Raw genomic sequence first — 14,321 nt, 5'->3', positions numbered from 1 at the left:
GGATATCCAAAAAATTGAAAAAAAGGCTATTTTAATACCACTTTAAGTTTTTATTGATGGCATATGCTCAAATTATGATTAAAATTTCCAAAATCATTGGGATCCACAGAAGTATTCTATGTATCTGAACATTTAAATTTCTGTTATGGTCCACATCTTCCTATTTTAACTGGTGTATCTTATCTTCTTCCATACTTTTGCATGTCAGTGCCCATAAACATTGCATGTCATAAAAATACCCTGCCCAATACTGCTGAACTTCTGTTTGGGGTACTAATGCTCTTAGGGACCATGGAGGAATAGTTGGCTTTTTGTTATTTCTCCACTCTGTAGCCTCCCAAATATACAGACATCAAATATGTATCAAGCTTTTATCATATCTCTAAATGAGTTGTCACTTAACGGTGGATAATTTTCTACTGGTCAGATGGAGCCAGCTAGTGGAAGGCTTTTAATGGCAGGCTGAAAAACTTAGACTTGATCTAAAAGAAGTTATTTTTCTTGGGCTTTACGTGATGAAAAGTGGCTGATAGAGTTATTAATGTAAATAAACCATATAAGTTTTTGAAAATTAATTTTTGCACCTAAAGATGTGAGCGTAAGACTTTTCATGCCAAATCCTTAGGAGTTAAAGTTCTAACTGATTCATTATGTTGTTGCTGAGAAAAAAAAAATCCCAAATCTCTGAATTATGAATAAACATAGCCAGATTTCATATATGGATCTGTGAGATTCATTAATGTCATGTGCAGCTATAGTTCATGCTTTTATTTAGCTGACATTGTAGGAACATACCAACAGTTTATCCATTCTAATGCTGGCAGGTATTTTGACTATTTCCGGGTTTTTGGCTATCATTAATAAAGCTGCTATGAACATTTTTGTGTGTGTCTTTTGGATGCACCAAACCTTTAGAGTGAAATTGGAGAGTCATAGAATAAGCACATTTATATCTTTAGTATATAGTGCCAGGTTTAATACTTTTTCATTTGGTTTGGTTTTACTTTTTGTTTAAACTTTTATTGTATTAAAAAATATACATAGGAAAAGTACTGGAAACAAATGTAAATTTTAGTAAATTATTACAGAGCTACACCTGTGTAACAATCACTCAAGTCAAATAGAATATAGTCAGCACATCAGAAAGTCCCTTGATGATTCCTAATCATTACCCACAGCCTTCTCAGAAATAATTGCTATCGTCATTTCTAACTCTTTGGTTTTGTTTTTTTTATTTTTCACTTCTTTATATATCATGTGTATGTATTCTTGTGCCTAGCTTCTTTCACTCAAAATTGCATAGGCAAGTCATTCATGTTGTTTCATTTGGGGTAGCTGTTTTACTCTATTATAGATATTCTATGACTATATCATAGTTTATCCATTTTTCCATTGATGGGCATTTAGGTATCCAGTTTGGAATTATTGTGAATCTTGCTGGTTTGAAAATTTTTGTTCAAGGTTCTTGGTGCACATATTTCCATTTATGTTTGGTAAAGACCTAGTCATAAATTTGCTGCTTCTTCAGTTCTAGTAGATAAAGCCAAACGATTTTTTATGGTGATTGAAGCAGTCTGTCCTCCTATCAGAAGAGTGTGCAAGTTCTCATTCTCTGCATCCTTGCCAACACTTGCCATTAAGATCATATAATTTTAGCTATTCTGGTGGGGTTAAAGTAGTGGCTTGTTTGGGTGCCTTTGTGGCTCAGTTTATTAAATATCTGCCTTTGCCTCAGGTCATGATCTCAGAGTCCTGGGAATGAGCCCAAATTGGGCTCCCTGCTCCATGGAGAGTCTGCTTTTCCCTCTCCCCCTGCTTGTTCGTTCTCTCTCTCTCTCCCCCCCCCTCAAATAAATAAACAAACAAACAAATAAAATCTTTAGGGAAAAAAAAGTAGTATCTTGTTAGTTTTACTTTGCTTTTCCTTGAATAGTAATGAGGTAAAGCAACTTTAACAAATATTTATTAGCCGGTAATCATTTTTTCTTGGGAAAGTGCTTTTTCAAGTTTTCTTGTTCATTTTTTTGTTGTTGGGTTATCTTTTTTCTTTAAATAAGATTTTATTTATTAGAAAGCGTGAGAGAGAATGTGTGTGAGAGAGAGAGAGCACAAGCAGGGGGAGGGGCATAGGGCAGAAGGAGAGGGAGAAGCAGACTCCCCATTGAGCAGGGAGCTGCATGTGGGGCATGATCCCAGGACCATAGGATCAAGACCTGAGCTGAAGGCAGACACTTAACCAACTGAGCCACCCAGGCCCCTCTGTCTTTTTCTTATATATAGTAACTCATTATTGATTGCATGTTTGGAAAGCATTCTCTCCCTCACTGTGTTGGGCCTTTTCATTCTTATTAGTAACTTTAGATGAGGAGAGGGAATGAATTAGATTTATTCTTAAAATTTTTATTGAGAAATAACATGTGCAGTAAAGAGTACAAATCTTAAGCATAAAGCTGGAAGTTTTACATGTGTATACACATATAACACCATCCCAGTCATGATATAGAACTTTTCCAGCACCCCAGAAGGCTTCTTCATGTTCCCTCAAAAGCAATGTTATCTACTTCCCACTTCACATACATAAAACTATAGGTTAGTTTTGTATGAACTTGAATTTTAAGTGCAGTCATACCATCTGTGCTCTTGGATCTGACTTTTTTCATTCAAATTTAGGTCTGTGAGATTCATTAGTGTCATGTGCAACTATAGTTCATGTCTTTATTTAGCTGACTTTGTAGGAACTTACCAACAATTTATTTATCCATTCTAATGTTGGCAGACATTTTGACTATTTCCAGGTTTTGGCTATCATTAATAAAGCTCTATGAACTTTCTTATGTGTCATTTGGTGAACATATGCATCCAATTTCATAACCTTTAGAGTGGAATTGGTGAGTCATAGAATAAGCACATTTATACCTTTTGCCTAAAAGCTTTACAGAGTGGTTATCCCAGTTAATATTGCCATCAGCTCTGCTTATCTACATTCATGCCATTGTTTGATATCATTGGTCTTTTTAATATAGCGATTCTTGGTAACTTTGCAATGATAGGTACCTCACTCTACTTTTAGTTTGCCTTTTCCTGATGACTGGTGATGTTGAGCTTCTTTTTTGTTTATTGACCATTTGGGTATCTTCTTTTGTAGAGGGTCAACTTAAATCTTTTTTTTTTTTTTTTTGAGTTGTCTTTGAACTAATTTATGAGAGTCCTTTATATATTCTAGATATGAGCCCTTTGCTTACATGGATTTATCAGTCTTTTGTGTTATTGTGGTATTTTCCTTGATCTGTTTAACAAAGTTTTCTCTACCCCAGTATCAAGAAAATATTCTCTAGGAGTTTTTGGTTTTGCCATATACATTTTTACCCACAATCAACCAGGAATTGGTTTTTATATATTATGAGAGACCGAGGGTCAAGGTCTTCCATCTCCCTACACAAGGACATACAGTTGTTCCTAACTATCTATTGAAAAGCTTGAGCTTTCCTCCCTATTACTTTTCAGTTCCACCTTTGTCATAAATTAAATTTCCAAATACGGATGTATCTGTTTTTGGACACACTATTTTCATCATTGTATTAGTTCATCCTTTAAGACAGTGCCACACTGCCTTAATGATGCAGCTTTGTAAGATGTCTTGATATATGGTAAAGTAAGTCTTCTTACCTTCTTTTGTTTGTTTTTCAATATTTGTCTATTCTTGGCTCTTTGCATTTCCATGTAAGTTGTAGAAGCGGCTTGTGAATTTCTACACAAACACAAAATCATGTTGGGATTTTTTTTGAGATGCCTTGAATTTGTAGATTAAGATGGTATTAGTGGACATATTTATATGCTTGAGTTTTCTAATCCATGAACATGATGTATCTATCCATTCATTTAGGTCTGTAGTTATTATTCTCTCAATGTATAATTTTGGGAAGGAAATCTTGTATGATTTTTGTTAGATTTATAGCTAGATGTTTGAAAAGTTTTGATGCTGTTGCAATGGTATCTTTTTTTTTAACTCTTTTCCTTCTTTTTTTTTTTCTAACTCTTAGCTGCTGGCACATAGAAATATAATTGGTTTTATTGTTTTGTTTAAAAATCTTGCAAATATAACTTACTGTAGATACTTTTAGATATTCTAACTTCATAATTATTGCCTGCAAAGTAGTTTTATAACTACTTTTCCAAACTTTATTCCTTTTATTACTTTTGCTTGACTTGCCAGCTAGGACAGTATTGCATATAAGTAGTGATAGTGTGCATCTATGTCTCTTTTCTGATCTCAGAGGGAAATTTTCAACATTTACTACTAAGTAGGACTTCCCTTTAGGTTTTTAATAGTGCCTGTGGCAGATAAAGTAAGCTCGCGTATATATTTGCACGTAGGGTATAGAGTCTCGGTCATACCTGCTTAATTCTGTTCTTATAGGGCAAACACAGTCATGGACAATACATAAATGACTGTGATTGTATTCCGATAAGACCTTATTTACAAAAACAGGAGCTAAGCCAGATTTGGCCTGAAGGCTGTAGTTTGCCCACCTCTGGTCCAACTGTCCCTTCTTTGAATGTAATCTGCCTTTCTTCTTTAGGTTGCTTTCCATATAGTATTATTCTTTTTGTCTCGTTTCCAGCAGATTTTCATGATATACCTCAGTGTATGTTTTTAATTTGTGTGCCTCTCTGTGGATATGTGTGTTTAATTGATGTTTTAACGGTATTAGGACTTTTCCAATCTGTGGCTCGTTGGTTTTGGAAAATTCTTAGTCATTTCTTCTTTAATTATTGCTTCACTGCATTCTCTCCTCTCTTTCTGGGACTCCTATTATAAAATTTTTAAACTTAAAAAAAGTTTTATGTTTAATATCCTCTATTTGGTATTTTCGATGTTTTTATTTCATCATGCTTAATTCTGGATATTTCTAACTTATCTTTCAATTTACTGATTTTGCTCAATTTCCTACTGAGCCCAACAGCTGAGCTTTTACGTTCTAAATGATACAGAACTTTTCTAGAACTCCAGAAGGTTTCTTTATGCTCCCCCCGTATCAATACTATCCCCCTTGTGCACACACATCAAATTACAGAGAAAGTACTATTTAAGTGCTTTAAGTTCTGCTTTTTTTTTTTATTGGAGTGTAATTAAAATACAATGTTATATTAGTTTTAGGTGTACAATATAATTCAACAATTCTATACATTCCTCAGTGGTCAAGAGAAGTGTACTCTTATCTGTTTTATCTCATTCCCCTACCCTCCCTCCCTTCTGGCTGGCAACCACCAGTTCTCTTTTTTCTTTGTTCATTTGTTTTGTTTCTTAAATTCCACATATGAATGAAATCATATGGCATTTGTCTCTCTAATGGACTTATTTCACTTTGCATTATGCCCTCTAGGCCCATTCGTGTTGTTGCAAATGGCAAGATTTCATTCTTTTTTTATGGTTGAATAATACTCGGTTGTATAAATATATCACATGTTCTTTATGCATTCGTCTATGGATGGACACTTGGATTGCTTCCATATATTGGCTATCGATCATAATGTTGCATAAACATAGGGATACATATATCTTTTCAAATTTGTGTTTTTGTTTTCATTGGGTAAATACCCAGTAGTGATATTACTGAATATGGTAATTCTTTTTTTTTTTTTTTTGAGGAATCGCCATACTGTGTTCCAAAGTGGCTGCACCAATTTGTAGTCCCACCAGCAGTGCGCAAGGTTTCCTTTTTATCCACATCTGCAGCAACACTTATTATTTCTTGTCTTTTTGACAAAATACAGCATCCATTCATAATAAAAACTCTCAACAAAATGGGCTTAGAGAGAATATACCTGAACATAATAAAGGCCATATGTGGAAAAACCCACCTCTAGTGTCACACTAAATGGTGAAAAACTGAGAACTTATCTCTAAGATCAGAAACAAGACAAGTATGTCCATTCTCACTACTTTTATTCAACATAGTACTGAAAGTTCTAGCCACAGCAGTCAGACAAGAAAAATAAATAAAAGGTATCCAAATTGGTAAGAAAGAAGTAAAACTTTCATTATTTGCAGATGACATGATATTATATATAGAAAGCTGTAAAGACTCTACCAAAGAACTATGAGACCTGGTAAATGAATTCAGTGAAGTGACAAGATACAAAACTAATATACAGAAATCTGTTGCATTTCTATACACTAATAATGAAGTAGCACAAAGAGAAATTAAGAAAACAATCCCATTTATAACTACACAAAAAATAATAAAATACCTAAAAATAAACTAAACCAAGGAAGTCAAAGACCTGTACTCTCAAAACTATAAAATGTTGATGAAAGAAATTGAAGATAACACAAAAAACTGGAGATATTACATGCTTATGGATTAGAAGAACAACTATTGTTACAATGTCTATACTACTCAAAGCAATCTTCCGATTAATACAATCCCTATCAAAATACCAACAGCGTTTTTCACAGAACTAGAATAAGTAATCCTAAAATTTGTTTGGAACCACAAAAGATCCTGAATAGCTAAAACAATCTTGAGAAAAAGAAGAACCAAGCTGGAGATATCACAATCCCAGGTTTCCAGATACACTTCAAAGCTGTAGTAAGTTCTTTTTATTTTTCAGTTCATGAGTTTCCATTTTGCTCTTATTTTATGGGTATTTGGTTCTCTGTTGAAATATTCAATTTTGTCTTTTGTTTTAGTCAATAAATTGGATAATAGTCTATAGATTAATAAATCTCAAACTTGTATCCCTGTAGTCTGTTCCTATTGCCCTTTGTTTTTTCTTAGTTTTCTACAAAAACTATTGTTTCAACTCCTTGCTGTCCTGGCAATTTTTTATCAAGTGTCAAATGTTGTTTATGAAAGATTATGGGCATAATTTGAAGCTTACATGGTAATGCTACCTTTGTTCAGAAGATTTACATGTGCTTTTGGCAGGAGACTAGAATGACCAACAATCTAGGATTACTTTGATCCAATTTCAGGAGTAGAAATGATTTGAAGCAAAGATGGTAAGGCCAGTCTATTTCTAGGGTGTTAGTTTTGGGATGGCAGCTTGATAGTTTCCCACCCCTCCTCTACTTCTTGCTCCATTTGTTCCCCAGTCCCTTCAAAACCATCCAGCTGTGCTCAGAGGTTCTCTCAGCTGCCTCTTCTGGAATCTGTTGATGTCTCTGGGAGAAATGGTAGCCTCCAATGCCGAGGTCACCTCCTTGGTTTTTGTTCTCTCATAGCTCTCTAGGTTCTATAATTTCTCATTTCCTTTTTAACCTTCTGATTCAAGGAGGCATTCTCTGTCCAGCTTTTCCCATTGTTATCAGTGGGACGGTTGGTCCTAATGGCCTAATCCCCCATTACTAGAAACCTGTGTTTTTTTATATACATGAAAAAGCCCTGGTTGTGAAGGGACAGAGATTGTGAGACACAAAGCCCAAAGACTGCCAAGTTTTTTTAAATTTTATTTTGGAAAAGAATCAGGGAAGTACCATATCATGAGAGTGAAGTACATATCTTAGTTTTATTTTTATGCTTGCTTATGTCACAGTAAAAAACTACCCCAAAATTTCAGTGTCTTATAATAAGAAACTTTATTTTTAATTCATGTTAGAGTTTGGCTCTGGGTTGACTGTGGGTCTGCTCCATATTTTCTTCATTCTGGAATTCAGAATGAAGGAAAAGTCTGTCTGGGATAAGCCTTTTTTTTTTTTATGACAATGTTGGATAGTTCTTAAAATGTCTTATGAGCCTATGTGTCAGTTTTACATTCTATTCACCAAAACAAGTCAAGGCCAACTTTTTAGAGTGAACAACACTTGAAATTACATGGCGGGGGTGGGGGAGGCAGCAAGTAAGAGCAACAGTAACACAGTTCACTACACAGAGGCACACGGTTTCAAGAAGGAGAGGAGTGGGTAGACTGAAATTCAATCAGTCTTTAAACAGTGACAACTGAATGAGTTTAGGGAGGATTCACCTGCATCTGACAAAACAATTTTAAAAAAGGAACCAACTCCTGGTTTTGTTGATCTGTTCTACAGTTCTTGTCTCTATTTTATTGAATTCTGCTCAAATCTTTATTATCTCTCTTCTTTTGCCGGGTGTACGTTTTATTTGCTGTTCTTTCTCCAGTTCCTCTAGGTGCGAGGTTAGCTTGTGTATTTGATTTTTTTCCAATTTTTTGAGGAATGCTTGTATTGCAATGTATTTCCCCTCTTAGGACTGCTTTTGCTATATCCCAAAGATTTTGAACAGTTGTATCTTCATTTTCAAAAGCCTATCTTTTTAACAAGTACTTACTACAGTAGGATTTGATTATAGCTCAGGTGACATGGAACTTGTCTCAAGATACATAGATCACTCCAGTTTGTAGATCCCATGTTCTGAGTCCTTTTGGGACAGTAGGCATGGTATTCATGGGTAGGTTACCTTGAATGTTAACCCAGTTGCCCATCCCTGCTGCCTTAAGATGATCACTTTTAACAGCTATGGTTGCCTGCTAAGAAGTTCATGGCAGCAATAGCTTCGGGAAAGTTCTAACTTAATATTTAGGAATCTAGAGTCTACATTTTCACTAGTAGCCAATGATTAGTCCCAGCAGCACACACACAAAATATCTAATTCATACCGGAGGGCTCCAGACCCACTGGGGCCAACCTCTACATAGGACCAAGAATCCACTGATATGGGGGATGTGCTTGGAACATTCTATCTCACATCACAAGGAATGATGATCTATTTATACCTGTTTAGGATTAAGAGGAGTTGTATTTTAAGCAATAGGTTTTTTTAGAGTGAAGTTTAGAACAACTAGAACATTGATGATATATGTTTATGAAACAATTTTGAGCTGCTAAATATATTTTAAGTGTAATGTAGTTTTTGATTCCTGAATGTTGAAAATTTCTAAATTGAAGCAATCTGGCCTTTTTCTATTTAGACTCTTCTCATGTGAATGATAGCCCAGAATCTAGAGCCCTGGATTATTCTAGTTGTTATTCTTAGGATGGAGCTTAATAGTTGATGTACTGGGTCCCATCTTGGTCCAGATTTTCAGTTTGGTTACAGATGTGAGCACTGATGTGTGGAAAAAGCAGGTCTGAAACGATGTTGGTGTATCTGATGGAGCGCCTGTTAATTGTTATTCTTTTCCATAGGCTGAGCGTCAGGCCATCAACACAACAGTCCAAGGCTCGGCGGCTGATATTGTCAAAATAGCCACAGTTAACATTCAGAAGCAATTAGAGACCTTCCACTCAACCTTCAAATCCCATGGTCATCGGGAGGGTATGCTCCAAAGTGAAAGAACAGGTTTGTTCATAAATGAGGCCCCTGCCATGTCATGTAGTGACATTAATTGTATCAGAAAAGAAAACAGGAAGCATTTTATATATTATTTCTCAGCAGTTTTCAAATGTTTTGCTCTCATGATGTCATTACCCTCTTAGAATTACTAAAGGTCCCAAAGAACTTTTGTTTTTGTGGGTTATGTGTACTAATATTTACCATATTAGAAGTTTAAACAGGAAATTCAAAAACATGTATTAATGCTTAATAATAACAAACTTACATATGTCAGCATAAATAAACATTTTCTTAAAACCAACTACATGTTTTAGAACAAGAGAAAGTTGATGATGAGTGGTTTTAATGAACATTTCTGCAAGTCTCTTTAATGTATGGCTTAAGAGGAGACATTTGGACTCTCTTATATATTTCTATATTCAATTTGTTGCGATCTCCTCTGTCCTGTAACCTCTGGAAAGCCGCCCCCACAGTCTATGGTGATAGGTGTCCCAGTCTGTGGGAGGTTGATGTGCTTACCAGGATATGGGACTTTCAGTGCTAAATGAGGATAGTTGGTTACTTTGCTGTGTGCTTAGGAGAGAATGAGACCAAAAAGGGAAAATAACCTCTGAGTGTTATTATTAAAATAATCTTAACTTTGCAGATACTTTGAAGGAATCTTAGGGGTCATCTGGTCCTTAGATGATAACAACATGTTGATTTTCCTATTCACCACCTTCCATGTTCTTGGAAGTCTGGGAATATACACTGAGTTGACTTCCTTGTCACATCCATCTCTTGGTCAGTATTGTGTATCATACTCCACACACATTCTCTCTTTCTGTTTATAGAGAATAAATGATCAAACTTATTTGGGGGATAGCACTGTACTGTGCTGTAGAGGATTTTAAAGTAAAAGTTATCAAACTCTTTTAAATATAAAATCAAAGGGAAGGAAGGGAAGATGTGATTCTTGACTGAAATATTTCCATAACTGCTCACAGCAGAGTGGTGCAGTGCCCGAATGAGGATACAGACTATAGCAGTTGAGAGCAGCAGGAAGGCAATGTGGGTATGTCACTGCGGATCGCTTCCTGGGCTCAGGCCAGGTTAAAGGTGGTGGTAGGTCGTCTGAGCCTGAGGAAGCAGCCCACACAGGGAACAGGAGGACCATAGCATTCATGGTCAGAAGCCAAAAAGCCAACGGGAAATCAAGAGGACGACGGTACAGTGAGTGGAAAGCAGAAGAGCATCTCCAGTGATGGGAGATGAGTGGGGCCCGGTGGGCCAGAGCGGACTTGGGTCAGCTGGCCAACAGATAGGTGCACAGCTTTTGTGGCCCTGGGAAGGAAGCCCCGTGCCGCGGCCTCCCCTGCCTTTGCTCTGTACCCTGTCAGAGCCGCCTGCGAGGAAACGGGCTGCGGGTTGTGACAGCGGAGAGCCCTTGCTGAGGGAAGCACCACAGGCTGAGGAGGACCGTGTCTGTGCTGCCCCGAAGGACCAGCCGGAAACCTGGTGGCAAAAAGAAAGGGCTGCTGTGGATCCGGGCAAATAACTGAGGGCAGTTACTCCAAAGGTGTTAAAGTTGAAGTTGATCTTTGTGATCAGCAGGGCACAATCTGTATGGCTAGGCTCAGCCTTGACCATAGCTGAGTCTAGGACGGTGGAGTTACAGGCTCCTTGAGGATCTACAGAGAGATCATCTTCACGGAAAAATGTACAGATCCCGACTCTTAACATAGAGCTTCAGGGGAGTCATACAGTCTCTGAGGCCCTCATTTGGAGCCCGGGTTTAAGATTAACTTGTCTGTGGGAAGCACTGGTTCTACCGCAGGGACACGTCTGGCCGTGAAAATCTATCTGGGAGTGTCCTTCTCATGAAACACTACGTAACAATAGCAGCTCAGTTTCCCCGAGTAGGGCGAGGCCCCCTCCTGCGCTGGTGCTGCTATTCAGAGAAGTTGGTGGTGGGGCTGCCATGGAAAGTGAAGATGCTGGTTGTTTATAGGAATTAAATTTGATGTCATTTGGAGCAGAGTTCTTCAAACTCCGTTCACTGACTTGTTTGTTAGACTCTTCCTTTCTGGGGGGAAGTCAGTAGAGTTTTGAGTTTACCTAAGAGGTGGGAAGTCAGTTATTAGATATTTTCCTAATATTCTAAATCTTCTGTGTTTTAATCTAATTAAAATTCTCCAGAGTTTCTCAAAATCCCTAAAAACCCTATTCTTCTGTGGCACAGTGACACGCTGATCAGTTTTGCTACTTCTTTCACGGCGTAGGATTGTTACCAAAGAGAAAACAGCAAGGGGTGTTGTATCCAGTCAGAGGAGGCTTCCTCATCCTTCAGCTCCACGATGAGCTCTTCTATGAAGTGGCCCAAGAGGATGTCGTCCAGGTATCCTTGCACTGTTTGGGTCCGTTCCACAGAACGCCAAGACGCCGTAGGTCAGGTTAAGATGCATGAGATTCTGGAACCCTTCCCTATTCCCAGGATAGCTGGGGACATGTCGAGTCCTTAAGGGTAGAAAAAAGAGCTAAGAATGCTCGGTTCCGTTCTTCTTTTTAAAGCAACTTTGGTGCAGGGCTGTTTTTGTTTGGGGGAAGTTAGATGAGAGTTTGGAGTCTAGCCCTGAGGGTTTAAAAGGTGAGTAGTCTCCCTGCAACCAGCAGAGCTCCTGCTCATCAGTGTGGTCCGGTTTGAGAGGCCTGGCTCTTTTTTTTATTTTAAGTTTTAAGCACCATGAGATGAGGAGCTCCAGTCTGGCTTATCACCCCTGTGGGTGGGTTGGGAGACATTCTTTAAGAGGAGAGTTTGCTGACCTCTGCTTTTTGTTTTTTTCAGGTAGCTCAGATTGTCAAGAATGAAATGGAAAGGGCCATAGAACTTTCTGTGAAACTAAAAGTGAAGGTGAAAATAGGTGTGAGCTGGGGAGACCTGAAGGACTTCGATGTGTAGTTGCACGGCTGGCTAAATTCTCCGGGGAAGCCTGGAGGAGGTACAACCACAAGGAAGAAAGATCACCCTTTCACCTCTTTCCGGGGAACCAATTCTCACATCTTGATGGATGTGGAATAGTAATGTTAGTGAGAGTTTCAAAATGTACATCAGACTTTAATCTCTGTAGTGTGAAGAAACTGTTTTGAGGCAAAATAACAAGCTCAATGATTATATTCACTCTCAAAGAGTATGGATGAAATTGCCTTTTACAGTTCTTTGGGGCTCTAAACAGGTTCAGAACGCATGATTGAAATATGCACTTAGCACTTCTGGTCTCATCCGTCTGGGTCGAGCCTGAAGAGAATGGAATGCTTGCCCCAGGGGTATTTCCATTCTGTCCAAGGACAGACACTTGGGATGCAGACCGCAGCAGGAGCCACAAGGCAAATAGAGCTTTGGTGTCTCCTGTGCCACCTTGGCTTAGGCTTTGTGTGTGATTTTTCTTCACTATCAGTGTAAGACTACGAGAGTAGTCTCTGTAAGCGGCATTGGCTAATAAATTCTGGATCCTGTAAAGTGGTAGACTTGGTACGGATATAGTCTAGGAATGGACGTTCATGAAATGGTGCTTCTTCTCCTTTTCCCTCCTCTATTCATACAGTGAATGTATTTTCAATACTGAGGTTTTATAAAATAAGCTACACCTCTTCAAGAGGTATCCTGTCCTGCAAGATCAGATGTTTCCACTGCAGTTTAATTTAATCCTGCCAGAGAAGGAAGACACCCCCATATCCGTCTCTGAGTGCCCCTTCTGTGTTTGTGACATGGTGAGAATACTCATGCTGGAGAGACGATATTTATGATTCCAGTCAAAAGTATATAACGTATTTTGCTGTAGAAATAAAATGAATTTATGAGAAACTTTGTCAGCAGGTCAGTTTTTTTAAATTGTGTTTCATCTAAAAGTATCAGAAATCTGTGTTCGTAGTTACTTATTGTAGGGTTTGCATTTTTGAGTGTTCAACAATGTCTACGCATGTAGGAAATGGTTCTTATATTCTTAATTAGTTACCAGAAGAGCTCTTTTATGTTCGTTAATCAGAATTTTTTAAAAAGACAGTTGCTTTATAAACAAAACCTAGTACACTTCTAGTAGTTGCATGTTAGCGCGTAATCTACTCAGACATGTTTTCTGGGGGGTGAGAGGGTGTGGGCAGAAGATGGCATAGGTAAGAGGGAAACTACGTCGTTACTTCTCGAGTGTTTTCCGTGTTCACTTGTACCATGTTTCTCAGGGAGAAGAGCTGTAGTGCTGGCAACATTCAGGTGGCCTGGAGATCCAGCACAGGAAAGGGCTCATTCTGTTCACTTGTGAGTTTTCTCCAAACATGAGTGTACACATTTCTACCTTCCTTTATGCAGCGGTGGCTCTGGATTCACAGGCCCGTGCATCTTCTCATCCTTTTGACTTCTCAGCTGGACTTCGAACAGGCAGCCCTTGCTTTGCATGGTTCAGTTATGCACAAATTCCAGTTACCATGGTTTACTGAAATAACACTAGTGCCCCTAGTCACACAATTGAAGTTTCAGCTGCCGTGGTGTATTAGCTGGCTCATTGCCTGAAGTTCGGAATTCGCTGGTAGCTCTTCATTCCACAAGTCATTACGTAAACAACAGGTGCACACTGTGGTAAGCAGAGTTAACACCCCCCTGTCCCCATCCTGATCCCCCAGACCTGTGAGCATGTTGTATCACATGTTAAAAGGGACTTTGCTGGGCAGCCCAGGTGGCTCAGCTGCTTAGCGCCGCCTTCAGCCCAGGGCGTGATCCTGGAGACCTGGGATTGAGTCCCACGTCAGGCTCCCTTTGTGGAGCCTGATTCTCCCTCTGCCTCTCTCTCTCTCTCTCTCTCTCTCTCTCTCTCTCTCTCTCTGTCTCTCCCCTCTCATTAATAAATAAATAAAATCTTTTTAAAAAATTATCTAGGTGGTTCCAATATAAACACGTTGGTCCTTATGACAGGAAGGCAGATGGTCAGAGTCAAAGGAGGATGGTGAAGATAGAAATAGAATTAGACTGAGATTTGAAGATGTTGTGCCGCTGAC

General features: G+C 38.4%; 1 protein-coding gene across 1 annotated transcript in view; it reads left to right on the top strand.

Annotated features, from left to right (window-relative positions):
• POLQ (DNA polymerase theta) overlaps nt 1-13,137 on the top strand; it is a 135,074-nt gene extending 121,937 nt beyond the window's left edge. The window contains exons 28-30 of the mRNA XM_072724571.1: nt 9,149-9,302; nt 11,558-11,673; nt 12,121-13,137. Of these exons, the coding sequence (XP_072580672.1) occupies nt 9,149-9,302; nt 11,558-11,673; nt 12,121-12,234 (384 nt within the window). The 3' untranslated portion in view covers nt 12,235-13,137. The remainder of the gene's footprint in view (nt 1-9,148; nt 9,303-11,557; nt 11,674-12,120) is intronic.
• The last annotated feature ends 1,184 nt before the right edge of the window (nt 13,138-14,321 follow it).

This window comes from Vulpes vulpes, chromosome 1, assembly GCF_048418805.1.
Source record: "Vulpes vulpes isolate BD-2025 chromosome 1, VulVul3, whole genome shotgun sequence".
In the NCBI taxonomy this organism is placed as follows: domain Eukaryota; kingdom Metazoa; phylum Chordata; class Mammalia; order Carnivora; family Canidae; genus Vulpes; species Vulpes vulpes.
The sequence above is the reverse complement of the archived record's forward strand: the minus strand, read 5'-3'. Positions and strand labels throughout refer to the sequence as shown.